General features: G+C 30.8%; 3 protein-coding genes across 3 annotated transcripts in view; 2 read left to right on the top strand and 1 right to left on the bottom strand.

Moving 5' to 3' along the window:
* The window catches only part of LOC135193686 (vitelline membrane protein Vm26Ab-like), a 378568-nt gene that overhangs the window by 240859 nt on the left and 120902 nt on the right, over positions 1-16807 (top strand). The window lies entirely within an intron of this gene.
* Tsen34 (tRNA splicing endonuclease subunit 34) overlaps positions 1-16807 on the top strand; it is a 234808-nt gene that overhangs the window by 74144 nt on the left and 143857 nt on the right. The window lies entirely within an intron of this gene.
* The window catches only part of LOC113403025 (BAI1-associated protein 3), a 77731-nt gene that overhangs the window by 45559 nt on the left and 15365 nt on the right, over positions 1-16807 (bottom strand). Inside the window, exons 3-4 of the mRNA XM_026643438.2 lie at positions 7984-8176; positions 3453-3672 (exon numbers count right to left, since the gene is read on the bottom strand). Of these exons, the coding sequence (XP_026499223.2) occupies positions 3453-3672; positions 7984-8176 (413 nt within the window). The remainder of the gene's footprint in view (positions 1-3452; positions 3673-7983; positions 8177-16807) is intronic.

Raw genomic sequence — 16807 nt, forward strand, 5'->3', positions numbered from 1 at the left:
ATTTTTAAAGTTTTAACATCGATATCATGTATTGAGATGGATTCCTAAGATATGCATGGCAATAAATGAGAAGAAAGAGTACGCTAGAGACGTAGTTAAAATACAGGCTGTTGAAAAAACAAGGCATTCGACTCAGAGTAACTTAAATAAAATCATCAAAATCCATTAGATGTTGTAGTAATAATAGTAATTGGGACAATTACTATTATTAATATTAATACTCGGAAAAAAATAATATTACTCGAAATTGGATTTGCATTAATAAAGAGAATAGGAAGGCAGACCCCACCACCAGATGGGAATAATAAATGCACAAGAGAGAGGGAGATTAATAAAGAGAATAGAGGAAGCGAATATACTATAATTCTTAGTAGTCAAATAATTAATTCCCTTTGATTAAATGAGTCACTAAGGCTAAGTATATCATATAATTCCGGGTACGGCATAGAACGTCTCAGCAGAAGGGTCTTATGTGACCTAGTGCATTATTGTCCACACTAACGATGTACATCGTTGAGTACTGTTATAATGGATTGCTCTCTTGGACAAGTACAATAATATAGCTTAGGATTTATTTTATTAAATGAAAGAAACAAAATTTATTTTATTAATTGAAACTGAATACCGTTTTTGGCTCTTTGAAAGAGTTACGCTTCACGATTGAGTCAGTTTGAGATCAATTTTACCGTTTATTGTTTTTATATTATATGATTAAATATTCGTTGCACACATTATATATAATCAACATAACATATAATATTACTAATCTATTTTTTTTTTATATACGTTATAACCGCTTGGAAAATTGTATTTTTATATTGTGTGCAATGGTAAAATTGCGTTTCCCTTTAGATTGATTCCCTGTTGGACTTTTGTTTACTTAATCGATATGGGCAATGCAGCGTCACGTCACGTTGCGCGAAGGGCACGTAAACTTTTCTCCTCTATTTGATGTTTTGCCAATAACGATTACAAATAGCAAATAATATATTATTAACAAAAAATAATATGATAAGTATAGCGAGTGTGTTGAAAGGAGAAAATTACAAACTAAGTAACATGTGAAGATCTTTAATAAACTAATAGATCTGATTTTTTGTATTTTGTATTATACAACATAAAATATATACACACTAAGTAAGTTTTACGACATTTTATAGGTTTTGTGTTACATTCAAAATATGCCAAAGGTATAGAATAATGTACTAGGGGTTTTTGTAACTATCTCTATTATACTGTCATGTTGTCGTCCTCAGATACAATCTCAGCACAAAAGCTTGTCGGACGTTTACGTATCATCTCCAAGCGAGGTATCGCCCTTGTTCCGTAATTCAATACGGGTTCGCCCAAACCTTTCATCCGAAGATATTTACTGTTAAAGACTCTTTATAACTGACAAGTTCTTTCAAATGTATGTTTCAAATGACCTCACAACCAAATCTAACGATTTAATATGTAAGGTATGTTATAAAAATTAAAACAAAATATTTGTTTTAATTGTTGAATTGTCATAAAATACTTAAAGAAAGATATTTATAGTTGACCTTAAATTTACTAATGAAATAAAACAAATAATAATAATATAATATTGGTTGAATCTAAATTAAAATGAGTGCGGTAATATCCTTTCTAATTTTTATAAATATTAATACAAACGTGTAATTAATACCTTTTTAATTAATTTTCAATATAATATAAAACCTTTACACAATAAATATTATTGTAATAGTTGAACATGTTCATAAGAAAAAAAAATCGTATAAATCGTATAAAAAAAGTGCATAAATTATGTGAAAAAAAATTGAAGTTACGACAAAAACAACATCTAATGTTTATAAAATAGCAGAAAATTTTAACCATAACATTAATGAAGGATAATTTTTTATTTTTATTTTTTTATAACTCCATACCAGTAATTTGCTATATTTAAGAAAAATACGTACATTCATCTGAATGATTTGTTATTGTGATACTCGATTTATTTTAGAATTTAGAAAATTTCCTTCTGATTTCATTTATATAATTGTTTGTTAAATTTTTATGAAATTAAAGAAAATATTTTTCTTGGTTTAAATGAAACTCGGGAGAAGCACGCCTAGGTCAAAGTTAAAGTCAAAATATTTCTTTCTGTATAATATAATTTTTTTCCAATAAAATAACATTGAATTTTTTATTTGATCGCCTGGAGGCGATCGTTTCATTCCCAATGTGTGTAATAATCGTAAAAGTTTATGATCGTTCCTTTTGTTAATAGTATGTACGTCCCAATTTCTGAATAAATCTTTTATGTTTTTATGGGAGAGCATTATTAATATTGTCATATATTTTTATAAGTGTCTTTTTATTTTTAATTACATTTTAGTCTTTAGAGATCCTTTTCCACTTACACCAACCCTCTGAATTCAATTGTTAAGAAGATTGACTGTGATTTCTCAAATGCCGTATTAATGTCGTTTTCTGATCAGCGTTTCATGTTAAATCACAAAATATCATTTAGAAGCCTCTGAGGTTTTAAAAATATTTTTATAGAACATTACGGTACTTGAAAATGTAAATTGTTGAGTAAATTTTATTTTGCAAAATGTACTATTATTTGGTTATAATATTATTCAAAATTCTCACAAAAGATTTTGGTATTTGATCTATAGTCATTCGGCTTTGATGTATTACACGATTTGAAAATTAAAAAACTTATTATGATATATATGGTCAGGTAAAAGGGCGGTGAGAGTTGTTTGATATAATATGTTAAATAAAGTAAGTGCGGTAACATCAATAATAATTGACTGTCTGTCTGACTGTCGGTCGTTTCCTTTATACGCAATGATTATATAATTTATGTTATATTTATACATTCATGCAAATAAATGCAAATCTAATATTGTTTAAAATCTTTCAATTACCTATTTGACGATAGTGGGAGAGAATTTAAGTGATTACGTCGTCGAAATTGAAATATCAATCAAATGTTTTTCAACTACTTTAGATACATACTGATCTGAAGAAATTGGTTTGCTATCAACAGTTAAATTAAATTCAGAGACGTGATTTTTGTCTCTTCCAATTTTACAATTATATTCCATGTCATTTATATTTATTCCGTGCTTTTGATATTATATCTTAACTGTAATGACTTATTCTTATATCTTTTAATTTTCAATAGTTTCAGTTTTCAGTTTTCATTAGTTAGTTTTCAATAGTTGATCAAGAAAATAGTACGATTATAAGTTCTTTAATTATAAAGCACATAATAGTTAAACATATTTAAACAAATACACTAACAACAACTGCTATTCTACGTGTGAGACAACCTGCATATATCTAGTACATTGAACATGCATATCATGTGATCACCTTAGGGGTAACGTTAAATTCAAGTGTTCTAACTGATCCACTGCCTTCTTATTTCAATATTGCTAATATTACAAAGGTATGGCAATGTATGTACGTACCATTAGCATCTTTAGCTTCGAGTCCATCAGCTTCAATGACAGCGCAGCCCAATACAACAGTTGGGGGTCTCTCGCTGTCTGCGGCACGTAGAGCACGCGCATGTATTTCGGGCGTTATCTTAAACGCTCTCCGTGCATACTCGATCACTTCTTCTTTATATGATGCAAATTGTCCGTCTGGTGCTGGTGCACCTACTGCATTTTCGATGCAGTATAATACCTATGAAATATAATTAAAGATAAAATATATGAATGTTACCAAAACCATCAAAAGTTTATAATTAACAAATAATAACTGTGATATGACTGCTATCACGAGCTAGTGCTCGAAAATGTTTCACTGCTAAGCAAAGATCTCGTATTAAATTAAGAAAAATTGTTTGGAAAATATTTAGGTATATTACATTATATTAAATAAACGTATGAGAAGAAGACAAATATGGGCCGATGATGGTGGTTCGCAATACATTGCAACTTACTTGGCTCTAATTTACAATCGTCGTCTAAAGTTTACACTGTACTAAGAGCTAAACTCAGCTAAAAGCTAAAACTCAGCTAATAAGCGAAGCAAATAGCTATATATAATATTAAGAGTAAGGCAGCTTATTTGTCCCACACATACTACTCCCACTTTGAAAATTAAAAATAACCTTAATTTTTATAATCAGTTTTGGGTTTTTTTTCACAAGTACAGTTACACCCTGTAAATGCAATTACTGAATACATATATGGCAAAATTTCATCGCTATTAGACCATGCAGGTTCCCTCAGAATACTTTCCTTCGCAGAGCACGAGATGAATTTCAATCATAAATTAAGCGCCTGAATTCAGTGGTGCTTGCCAGGGTTTGTTCGCAATCATCGGTTAAGATTTCTTTCGCCTATTTACTAAATTAGATTTTTGTAATTTAGGTAAGTGGGCAGGCAAATGGGCCACCTGATGGTGAATTGCCACTACAGGCCTTATGGTGATGTCGTTATGATCGATTTCGGCCACAACGGATAATCTCGAAGGAGGTCAGCCAATTATGCAGGACTTATTATAGATATATACTTGATGTGCACACACATGCTTTTTGTTAATATTTTTTTTATAATTCATACAACTTTGTATGGATGTATTTACCTTATTTATTTCGGATCAGGGTCATCGGATTATGAGAGCGAAGGGATAGTGCACCTTGTTGCATTATAATATTACGTGCGTAGTTGATTAGTCTCCCTGGAGGTCGGTCACCGTGGACAAAACCGGTCAAAATGACATCATCAACGACGGACGACCCCTGATGGCATGGGCTTTCAGTCAACAATATTTTACAAATAGATATTTAAGTTGGAATTAAAATACTATTTGTGAAATTCTTTCCAAATCGGATATAGTTACTTGACAATTAATAAGTGTAAAGCTTTAATATTTAATAAATATTCCGACTGAGATGACTTGTAATGTTAGTCTTCTCTGATGGTGTTCTTATTAAAACAAATTAATATTCAGTGATTATTACCTTATATAATTACAAGCTTTTATTTAATTTGCAATGTAAGTATGTACGAGTGAAACCATGCAACTTAATTTAAAAGCAAATATCTTTAACTGAGTGAGCTGTAATTTTATATACGCGTTCAGTTTGGATGAAAATGCATGGTTAACTGTGTGACGTCATTAAAAATTCTGCATGGCAGAACACCCAAAATGGCAGATATATTTTTTTAATTCACTACAGTATGGGTATCAAATGAGAGGGTTTGCTGAGAATAAGTCAAAAAATAAAGTGACATAACTGTAAACCAATATGGCGGAATAAACTTTTAGTGCTTGCCTATAATGTGGGTATCAAATGGCTTACTAAGAATACGAATACGCATTTAATTACTAAAAAGTAAAACTAAAAAACCTTTTTCAAAACAAGCTTTTATTTAAATGCGCTCTAAAAAATAAAATAAATAATATTACTGATAAGTTATAACGTCATTTCACATTTGACACAATTTATATGATATTAAACGCTTGTCACGTTTTTATCATATACTTATTATTATTATATACTTATTATTATATAATTTTATAGTATTTGAATCGGCCTGGATTCGAGTTTCATTCCCAAGGTGGAATCATCATAGAAGTCATTAGTTTTATACTATATCTTAACACATAAATGTTCTTTGACAGGAATCCTGTTGTAAAAGCGTATACAGTTCCCAACAACATTATTAAATATTAACCCTCTGTCGGGTAGCATTTGTAACTAGCTTATGTTCCTAGTACTATTAGTACGTACGAATAGTATTTAATGTCATGTGGAATTATACGCTTCTATTGATATCATTAGCTGCTTTTGAAATTCATAATAATGGTTAGATAGCAAAATTATAGTCGATAGATCGTTTCAATATTGTAGGTTCGTATGATACATAATATCTCATTTTAGTAATATGTTTTTATTACTGAGTAAATTCTGAATGCATGAAATATTTTACTTCACTGACATATTATGGGGATACTATATATGCATATTACGTTACGGTGCTTTTCTCCACGACGAAATTTATGAAAATATTCAGAGTTACTGGATTCGAAAAATTATTATCCCGCTAAGAATTCACATAACACATACGAGCTAGGAAATCTTGACAAAATATAACCAGAGATTTATTTTATATATTTAAAAACTAGTAGCATTTACGAAGTTACCTTTATACAAAAAAAAACATGGTTTTGTTTTTTTATTAAATGTAGATAAGTGTCGAATAATTGTAAAGTAACGTTTAAATAACGTGATTTGATTTTGTTTGTTTTTCAATGTAGATAAAAAATACATTTCAAAAACAAACAAAAGAAACCATTTCCAAGACAAAGTATGTAGGTATTCAAGATGGACCTCGCATTGAGAAAGGGTTGACGTGAAATAATGCGTACAAGTAGGAAAACTTTGCGTGTTTTATGCCTGTTGAGAACTCGTAGCTTCGTTTAGGTGTATTTAATTCGCCATTTATTGAATCATAATGTTATTTTACAATAAAAAAGTTTGAACAAGGAATGGTGGATGATTATGTTATTATTAAGCTTATTATTGTAAAGATTTCAGTAGCATAAATATACACGTTTTAGTGTAAATAATGAAAATTGTTATTTTTATTACGAAAAATCTTGTTCATGTAGACGAATAATATAATTCATACTACACATAACACATAAACATTAACCCTAAGATACTGTTTACAAAGTAAAGTACAAGCCAGACTGGTGATTTTTTTTTATGTAGGTAATTAATTTTAATTAATTTAAATCAAATTTAGGTAAGCAAATGAGCCACCTGATGTTAAGTGGCCACCACCGCCCATAGACATTGAGGTGCTGTACGAAATATTAATCATTCTTTACATCGCTAATACGCCACTAATCTTGGGAACTAAGATGTTATATCCCTTGTGCCTGTGGTTACACTGGCTCACTCACCCTTTAAACTGGAACACAAAAATACTAAGTACTGCTGTTTGGCGGCAGAATACCTGATGAGTGGGTGGTACCTATTCAGACAGGCTCGCTAAAAGCTCTACCACTAGGTACCTTTTTGTACCAAACGGGAAGTGACCGTTTTACTAAAGTAATAATCACAAATACGATTAATACTTATGAACAAATAAATATCGAAAAAAAACACATGATATTTACGCTTGTCACGTAATAGTCTTAATTTAAAAGGGAGAGTAACTTTGAAACGAAGCTATTTATGTCATTATACTATGTACTGAAACCTTCGAAAACCGCTACATCTCCTACTATAACTTTAGTAGTCTTTTAAGTTAGAGAGAAAGTCTCCTCATATTTTTCTGTTAATTTTAAACGTACATGTAACAAAACTTTTTAGAGGCGTGTCTTTGCATTTTACATGTTATGGAAACTGGGTAAAACGGGAGCTTACATGCTGGTAAAAAGGTATTTATCTTGGAAATAGAAGGGTTCTCATAAGATACACAAAAACCTTTATTTCCATAATCGTTAACCCAAAGTCTATACAGACGGAACCATCAACAAAGCGAATCATAAAATATGCATTTAATTACTGTAAATTCCATAATTACATATTGTTACAAGCTATTATTTAACTTGCAATGTTTGTTTGTTAGTTTGTTTATGTCATTGCAAGCTGAATTAGAACATTTACTCTAATCCTACGGAGTTAACGTTTTACATGTAGGCTCAGTTCCAATGAAAATCCGTTTTTAAAGTAAGCATGACCTGATTCTATATGCAGAATTGACTACAGAAGAAGGAATTACTAACCTACAAAAATGTTTTTTATAATTTATTTATTTCCACTATGAGCCTTGGTTCTAGTTCTAGCCACTGGACTATCTTGATAGTTCAGTGGATGTAACCTGTATCTGTCCGATAAAATTTCGCCACGTGCAACCACCAACATTTTTTGTAGCGTCGGGAAATAAACCTATAACCATTGCGTAGCTGTGGGATATATAAAAACTATATACTCATGTTACAAACATTTTTGAAATATTAAGAGAGACTTACCTCTGTATACAAATGTTCGTGTTCTTTATGCGACAGCTGCGCTGACACACTCGGCAGGCCGAGATCATGAGGAGCCGGCGGTGGTCTTTCAGCCCTCGCTTCAGCTAGTCGCAAAGCTGCTAAGCGCCTGTTTTCTTGACGCCACGAGAGAGCTGTGAAGCTCTCGAAATAAGATCCATCGGTGTCTTGAACTCTACGCACAATAGTAAAAATACATTCGTTTTATTATTACATTTAAATTTTAAAAATAGAAGATTTTATTTGAAATACTTTATCTTCTTCTTTTTTATAAAATCGGTAAGCAAACTGAAAAATGGGCCACCGCAATGATGGTCACCACCATCGATCGATCTCGACCTTCCCTGACGTCGTTAATGTTAGGCGAGCCATGGTAACTACGACACCATGTCCCTTGTGCCTGAAGTTACACGGGCTCACTCACTGCTGTTTGTCGATAGAATATGTGAGGAATGGCTGGTACCTTATTTATTACATAATGTAGTAGACATTGCTTTAATAAGTATAATTTATCATAGCATGTGTGCATTATTTCAACAAATTGTATTAGATTGCAACGTAACATGATATATATAATTTCTAGGAAAAGCAGCTTACACTGGTAGTACGAAACGGGACTAATTAGTATGTCTATAAATACCATATATTCGAACCACAACCTTATCCAATTAAGTCAATTAATTAATTAAATTTATGAAGTATCACACAACGAAATTTAAATCTGATACGTAATAAAATAAAATAAGGAAATATTAGGATAAAGTAAAATCACAATGAAAACATTAAAATGTTTAAAATCTTGTATTTTTTACAACTCTACTTGCTCACATTAAAAATATTGCTCTTTTTACACAGCTTAAATGTCAACGTTCGGTGTTCCGTATTAATGTAAAAACATGTTGTTTATTTTAGTCTGTGTCCACTTCGATAAATTCCGAACAATAAGGTGTATTTATTACAGTGAGAGAACATTGACATAGAAATAAGGGTATAACTTCTTATACGAACCGATAATGTGGCAACGTAGAATGTCCCCGATCGTCGATGCGTAATGATCAACAGAATGTATTCATGACTGTCATTAAGTGGGGATGGAAGGGAATACACCGTAAATGTCATGTTATGGTTTTTATTATTGGTATAAACAATTTAAAACTCAATGTTTGAAGCCATTATATATGTTTATAAAAATAAATTATTATTAATATAGATGTTTTTTTTTTATAATATTTTCTTTTTCAATGTATTCGTTAATATTTTCCCTGTTCTCGTTTATCGTATACGTTTTAATATTAGTGGCCTTAATCCAACCGCTATCGGCTAGAAAGATCAATAACATCGTTATATGAATGTTCGCTGCAATAAAAGATAAAACGTACCTAGTCATTATGTTAAACACTTTCGTATAAAATAAATATATTTTAGCATCAAAAGCAACTTAAACTAAATGCGGAAAATTTTCTTTTAAGCTGACCTTATTGCCAACGATATATCGGATTCTAATTGCGTTCTATATTTTCTTTGAAAACTTTTAAAATTGTAATTGTACCATCCAATATTTCAGCTTAGTAATATTTATGAAAGTAATTTTACGAAAATAAAATGCTACTTTTCAATGATAGGTGTGTTGACCCAATAGTGAGAGCATGTCCATCTTAATCGATGATTTTGGGCGAGCCCGGCTCAACACCACTGAATTTTCATGTGTTTAATTTATAATTTTAATTCATCTCGTGCTTGGCGGTAAAGAGCTTGCATGTGCAATTTCATTGAATTCCGCCACATGTATGCAACATGGTGGAATTAACTTCAAACCTTCAAGGAAGAGGAACTTCAACCCCAACAGTGGGACATTTATAGGCTTTACTTTATTTTATTTTTCAATGAAACCATTTAATAACAAGAACGTATAAACATTTACTTAGGTTAAGGTTTCTGATAATGTGATTCGAAACTATAAGAATTGAAGTAAAAACATAAAAAATATTTTATTCTAGGTAATCTAAGGGAAATTTTCAAAATAACGTCAATGATATTTCAGAAACGTTTTATATTCAAAAGTTTTTTTTTTTGTGATTTATTTAGGCGGACCGGCGATTGAGCCACCTGATGTAAGTAGTCACCACCGCTCATTGACAATGCAGCTGTAAGAAATATTAAACATTCATTAGAACCCCCTTCAATCCGGAACACAACAATACAAAGTATATAAAGTATGCTAATATATTTGTCTATAACCGTATAACTATAGCATATTAATTTATAACCACAACTCAGATGGTATTTTAAGTAAACGTAATCAAATAAGGGTCAAATTAAAATTACTAAACTAAAGCTACAGATCTTGTAATTCCGTTATTTGCAAGAGAGACGTGACGAGACTTTAACTGAGGAAGTGATATGATATTTTTGAAAAGGTTTAAACTTTCTCGCTGTCTTTTGATGAGGAAATTAATATGAATTATTTTACGTAGACATTAAATAATTAAGGCCTTTATCCGCAATTTAACAAAAAAAATGAGGACTTTCGAAAATAAGACAGACTATATTATTTTAATATGTTAAAAACGAAGAAAAGAAAACAAATATTTATAATTAAGTAGTACATATCCGATATTTACTTAAGTAATGACGTAATAACACACGTACGTATTGTATTTTATATGCGAGTAAGTAGCCAGACGTTATGAAGTAATAAGTAAACACAATTATTACATTTCCGATATAAATCTAATGATAAAAGCCTTAAAAATCATCAATATACGAGTATATTTAAATTTGACCACAATATTATTCTTCCATGCTTTTATTATACATTGCAAAATCATATGTTGAAAAAAATTACAGGTTAAAGTTAAAAATAACATTTTTAAACTGTGCATTCAATCGTGGATAATGGCGGTCGATTCTGCGTTATCTGTGGACACAGTACCGAGTTGACGAGCAGCCCTATCACTGTGACGCGCATGATGGATGTTCAAATATATATAAATATATCTCGCCTGTCCTTCACACATAATTAATTCTGTTGTTTATATTCCACTCTACTGTTATGCTTACAAAAATAAAATTAAAATCTTTTTTTAAACCGAACGTTGATAAAACTATACAATTTAATATTTTTATTCGTATTTTGATGTAAGTCTTCAATTTGATACTATAAAATTATCGATTTATTGTCAAAAAACAAGTTATGTTTAAATAAAAAAGCAATACCTACCGATTGGTACACCAAAGAGACTACTGTTGGGTAATATAATATTATTGAACTTTTGTTTTAAAACAAGTATTTGTAATTTTATTGAAAAAAATATTGTAAAACGTATCATAGAAGGAATAGGTAAGTCAAGGTAGACGTCCAAATAGCGAAGTAGATAATATAATTGCGCTCTCAATATTAGCGACCTGCTATTGGGACCGTGCATCTACTTCCAGGCAAATATAAATTGTAATGATGCCGTACTAAAAATGAAAACTCGATTTCTTAGGCACTTATGAGAAAAAATATTTATTAAAAAAAAAAGTTGTGAATGAAAACATTTCTGGAGGACTATATCATAATTCAAATGAGGGTAGCATTTCGACTTGGGCTCAGGTTAGGTACAATGTATTGACGTGATTTTGGGTATCTGTTCACCCATGTACCTTTTCAGTTTCAATGATCTTGAGGTTTTGATGAGTTTATTGTAGACTTTACAAAGAACATAATCTACATTAATTGGGTTCTGGTGCGTAAACAGCCGCTCATTGGTGATATAGTACTCAAGGTTTGGTCGGACATAGCTGATTTGGAATAAGTTATTAGAAATTATAGCAAAGTAACAACATTAACGAAAATTATGGAAAAATTAAGGGATGTAACTTATATTTATAGTCGTAAGCTAGATTATTGATATAAAGATTTGAACAAGATATTTATAAGTTCACAAAATATCAATATTTTTGTCCCGATTATTTTTATACATCGGTGATCAATACATCTACACACACAAAGACAACCTTTTAAATATTGAGGAGCTACCACTCCGCTCATAAACACACACTAACAGCTTAACTCGGTTTAATCAGTTTGATCTACACCTACGCACTCCCTCTATCTTATTTTGAGAAAAAGAAAATTAAGAACAGGTGTAACTAAATGATGATTAAATTGCGAACCGATAATCTTCTTGAGCTCTCATTTCATCCATGTTGATTAATTTTTTTCGTCACTATATCGAGTTACCTGAAAGCTCTTCGTTGCCGCAAGCGAGCGGATAATTGTAGATTTACCTTTCATGATATTGTTGTTTTTATTTTTATTTAACATTGAATATCCATATTTTTTCTATACAAATAATATATATATTTAAATGTATTTAAATAAAAACATCATACAACGCAAGCATCATTTATCGATATCACAGTCTTTAACTTATGAGAAACTTTAGACTTAAGTTCGTAAATTTCAATTTCAAGGAAAATTTTGTGTGCACTACACTCAGCCTAGTAAAGAAACTAATATTCATTTTTATTTCCTTCAATTAAAAACACAAAATATTAAGTAGATACTAGATAAATTTAAAAATAGTTATATATGCGTTAAGTATCAATGGCGCAATGGTTTACGCCGCCTAGCGATGTATAAAGTCGCAGGATCTATCCAGCTTCTGAATTGGCGAACAGAAAAATAACCCAATAACTTAAGGCCTAACTTGAAGTTTGAACCCAAATAAACCCAAACCTAGGGATCTACTGCGGCCTTATAAGCCAATGGATCAATATGGGGTTTTAATATTCATAATAGTCTTTATAAATAAAATCAGTTTGTATGTTATAAAGTTTTCTGATTGTCACAATACAGTTACAATTATTATAAAAAAAAAATGGTTCTCACACGATTACTTATTTTCAGTAAGTTCAGTCTATAGGTTCTGTAATGTACAAAGTTAAGTCGTAATCAGGAATGGTGTACCATTAGCCATTTGAGAGACGTGAGTTTATATAATTACAGACACAAGAAGAAACATAACAACTTTCGTCCCAAGATGATCAGGATGAGACCAGAAACTTGAAATTCTGCTAGTCTTAAGAACTCTAATAAGAGTATAAGGCTTCTTTTTATGGCAAATAGGCCACAATAATACTTAATAAATATTTATCGCTAAATTAACACTTAATTGAAGTTTATGTCAAACGTAAAAAGTTTTAATGATATTAGTATATTTTATTCTTAAATTTCAATTTATATTATCTTTGTTTCAAATAGTTCCCTAAGGATTGTTTGGAAGAGAAGAGATCGCTCCTTAGCGATCATGCCACCCTAATACGTATCTTAGATATTTTTGTTAATAAACTTTGTTTTTTACAATGAATAATATTTTTATTATAATTATTTTAGCTATAAATTTGACACAAATGACGTGAACTACATACAAAAAAAAATTCAAAGTTACTCCAAAATTTCAGAAGAGCTGGTTCTGTTTTACTTTTTCATTAGATACTTATTTAACAACGATATCTTATAATTTATAAAAAAATCCCAAAGTTGTAGATAAGTTTAAAATTCATATTATTTTTTGTCAATATTATTCGGCAAGTCATTAAAAACGTTCGTATCAACGCTTTTCAGTACAAAGCGAAATGAGCGTTGATATGATTTCAGAGTATAAATCTATACTAGTATTATGAAGCTGGAGAATTTATTTGTTGGTATAAATACACATACTATCACTTGATTTTAAAAACATTTCATGTTACCAGTTTATATAGGAATATTGTTCATCAGCTCAATTAGACAGGTATTTAAACAGAATTAAAGTAAAAGGCAACGAGTAAAGTTGCAGTTCGATTTAATTTAATTTGAAGCAACTAAAGACTACTATAGAGACAGGTCAGAGAAATAAAACCTAACCTTTATATATTTAGAAAAAAAAAAATACAATATAATCATTGAAAACAATCAACGTACATCATATTATTTTACTTAAAGAAAATTTCTAACTAATTTTTTGGATGTCGCCTAAACTAATAGAGCTAGGTAGTTAATGTAAGTTACAGGCCCTTAACATTAGGAAATAGTATAAACATTTTAAAAAGTCGTAGTATAGTTTGTTTTAAATGAAACCCGGTTGAAACAGTATGGCCTTATAATATTGTAGAGATACATATATTCGAAATATTCTAAATGGCATATCAAAAGAGATAACGCAACGGCTCCCGGACGCATCAATAATATCATTGTTATGTAAAACATATGCATACTAAGTAGGTCATGGAGCGACCTGTTGCACGTCCTTGCACTTATTTCCTCCCCCTCTTCCCTATTTCCACACATCGCTTTTGTTTTATATACAGTTATTAAATACCTACTGACGATATTTCCTTTATCGAATCTATAATTGTATTAAAAAGCTAACGAGTTTCTTTATTTATTTGAACCAGCGATTCAGAGATAATTTCTTATCTAATAGGTAGTTGGACGGGAAAATGGGCCACATGATGTTAAGTGTCACCATCGCCAATAAATTGTGGTACCGTAAGAAATATCAAAAGGAAGGAAGCATAATAAGGATTTGTAAGAATTCACGGGTATTTTTTCTCAGTTTTGATGAATTATTAATCATATTTTTTCTTTAAAAGTGCATAAAAAATTGTAAACTTTATACATACAATTTACGCATACAAATCAAATCAGAGTATCATTTAATTATGGCACAACCCATCTTGGTAACGTTGTCAAACTAAAACAAGGTTATAACTCTATAATGTTCGTAAACGACTAACATATTGCATTACTGGCTACCTGAATAAATAAATAAACTGTATTAAGGTGGAGTAATTGAGTTTCTCATGAGTAGGATATGGGTTTGTAGCAGCCTCCTTAATTGCTCCCGTTAGGGATATGAAGCAATTATGAAGTGTGCTGTCAGTGAACGGGGGACATAATTCCTGTACAGCAAATACTAATTCGTATTGGAACTTGCGAATGCTCTCGTTTAATTCAAAATGTTTTACTTTGTAGAAAATTATAATATGTAATTCAAATCGCTTTAATTAAACTTAAGAAATTATTCTTTTTTTGTTTTTTATGTGCAATGTCTTTTAGGGTTTAGACCGACTCGTATGCCGTGACGACAAACGACATGGCCTTCCTCTGCTAACACCCATCTCCGTTCTGTAGTATATCGTGTGCCCGTGGCTCGTATGATGTCTAATTAGGTTTTTATAATGAAAATCATTTTTTTTAGTACCACAACTGTGTTATTATTTATTCTTTTTCTATTTTTTTAAACCTATTACACTAGAACTCATAATAGCCTCGAACTCTTACTTTAATTATTTTAATAACCATTGAAACTCATCTGTCGGTCGAAGACGGCCCCATTTTTGTACTTACATTGTTTTAATTACAATAGGATTTTGCTAACGTTACTAAATGATAGGTTTAAATGTGTTTTGTTTTATAAGTTTCCTTTATCTTTATATCAATAAAGTATTTCTATTCAAAATGTAATGGGTACTAAAAAATTACGGATATATTTATACATATTTGAGATTGTGATGTCGCCCTGAGCGATATCGGCTACGACAGCAATCTCAAGGGAGAAACAATTACGCAGCTTATATTGTGGTGCACAAGTGTGTTCACAAACACCAATTCACCCTCTACTCTCTGAATCTCTTAATCTGTTGGGACAGCAAATGCAAAATGAAGGATTTCAGGCGCAGGCCCACAGCCTTACGAGCCTACGATGCCTCCCATGCATCCGACATTTGCACAATCTCAACTTCCAGACTTTTACTGAGAATATTTCAACACAAAACCATAATAACTTTTTATCGGCCCGACCTAGGGCTTGATCCAGTACCTCGGGATCGGCGACCTTATATCTATTTATTTATTTTAATGCTTTATTGACCACCACAAAGTAAATGGACAAAAGGCGGACTTAATGCATGAAGGCATTCTCTGCCAGTCAACCTTTAGGTCAAACAGAAAACCATGAAGGCATTAATAATTGACAAAACATAACAAGTATACATACTTATATATAAAACTATAAAAAAATAAATACATACATACACATATATGTAACTAATCTATCGACTAGACCAAAGTGGCGGTCAAGATTGTATTAATGTATCAACAAACGACTAATTAGAAAATCTATAAATAGTGCAAAATAATGTCACTTTATGCCTTTATCTGCTAACTAGCTGCGGTAACTGCGATAACCTTTAAACCATTCAACGGAATTTGGTTTTCGTTAATAGAAAAAGTGATAAACGAGACAGGTCTCTCTATATATAATTTTTAAATATGTTGTTCAAAATGACTGAGCTATGACGGCGTTATATCCATAAATCTTAATGTTATATTATTTAATGCAGACTTAACCTTAGGAGATAAATCAAAACATTATAATAAAATATTAAAAAAGCCTATAAAAAAGTGCAATAGCATGACGTATCTTTCTTTTAAGGAAAGTAATAGATAAAAATTTTACTACCTCCGTGGTCAAGTAGTATGTACACCGGTTTTCATGGGTACGCCACTCCGAGGTCCCGAGTTCGATTACCGGCCAAGTCGATGTAGAAAAAGTTCATTAGTTTTCTATGTTGTCTTGGGTCTGAGTGTTTGTGGTACCATCGTAACTTCTGATTTTCCATAACACAAGTGTTTTAGCTACTTAAATTGGGATCAGAATAATGTATGTGATATTGTCCAATATTTATTTATTATTTAAAAATAGTTATTATTATTAAGACATAATAATAATTTGATCTATTACATATTTGTAAAAAACTATACATTATTTGCGAA

The sequence above is a fragment of the Vanessa tameamea genome, chromosome 16 (genome assembly GCF_037043105.1).
Source record: "Vanessa tameamea isolate UH-Manoa-2023 chromosome 16, ilVanTame1 primary haplotype, whole genome shotgun sequence".
NCBI lineage: Eukaryota > Metazoa > Arthropoda > Insecta > Lepidoptera > Nymphalidae > Vanessa > Vanessa tameamea.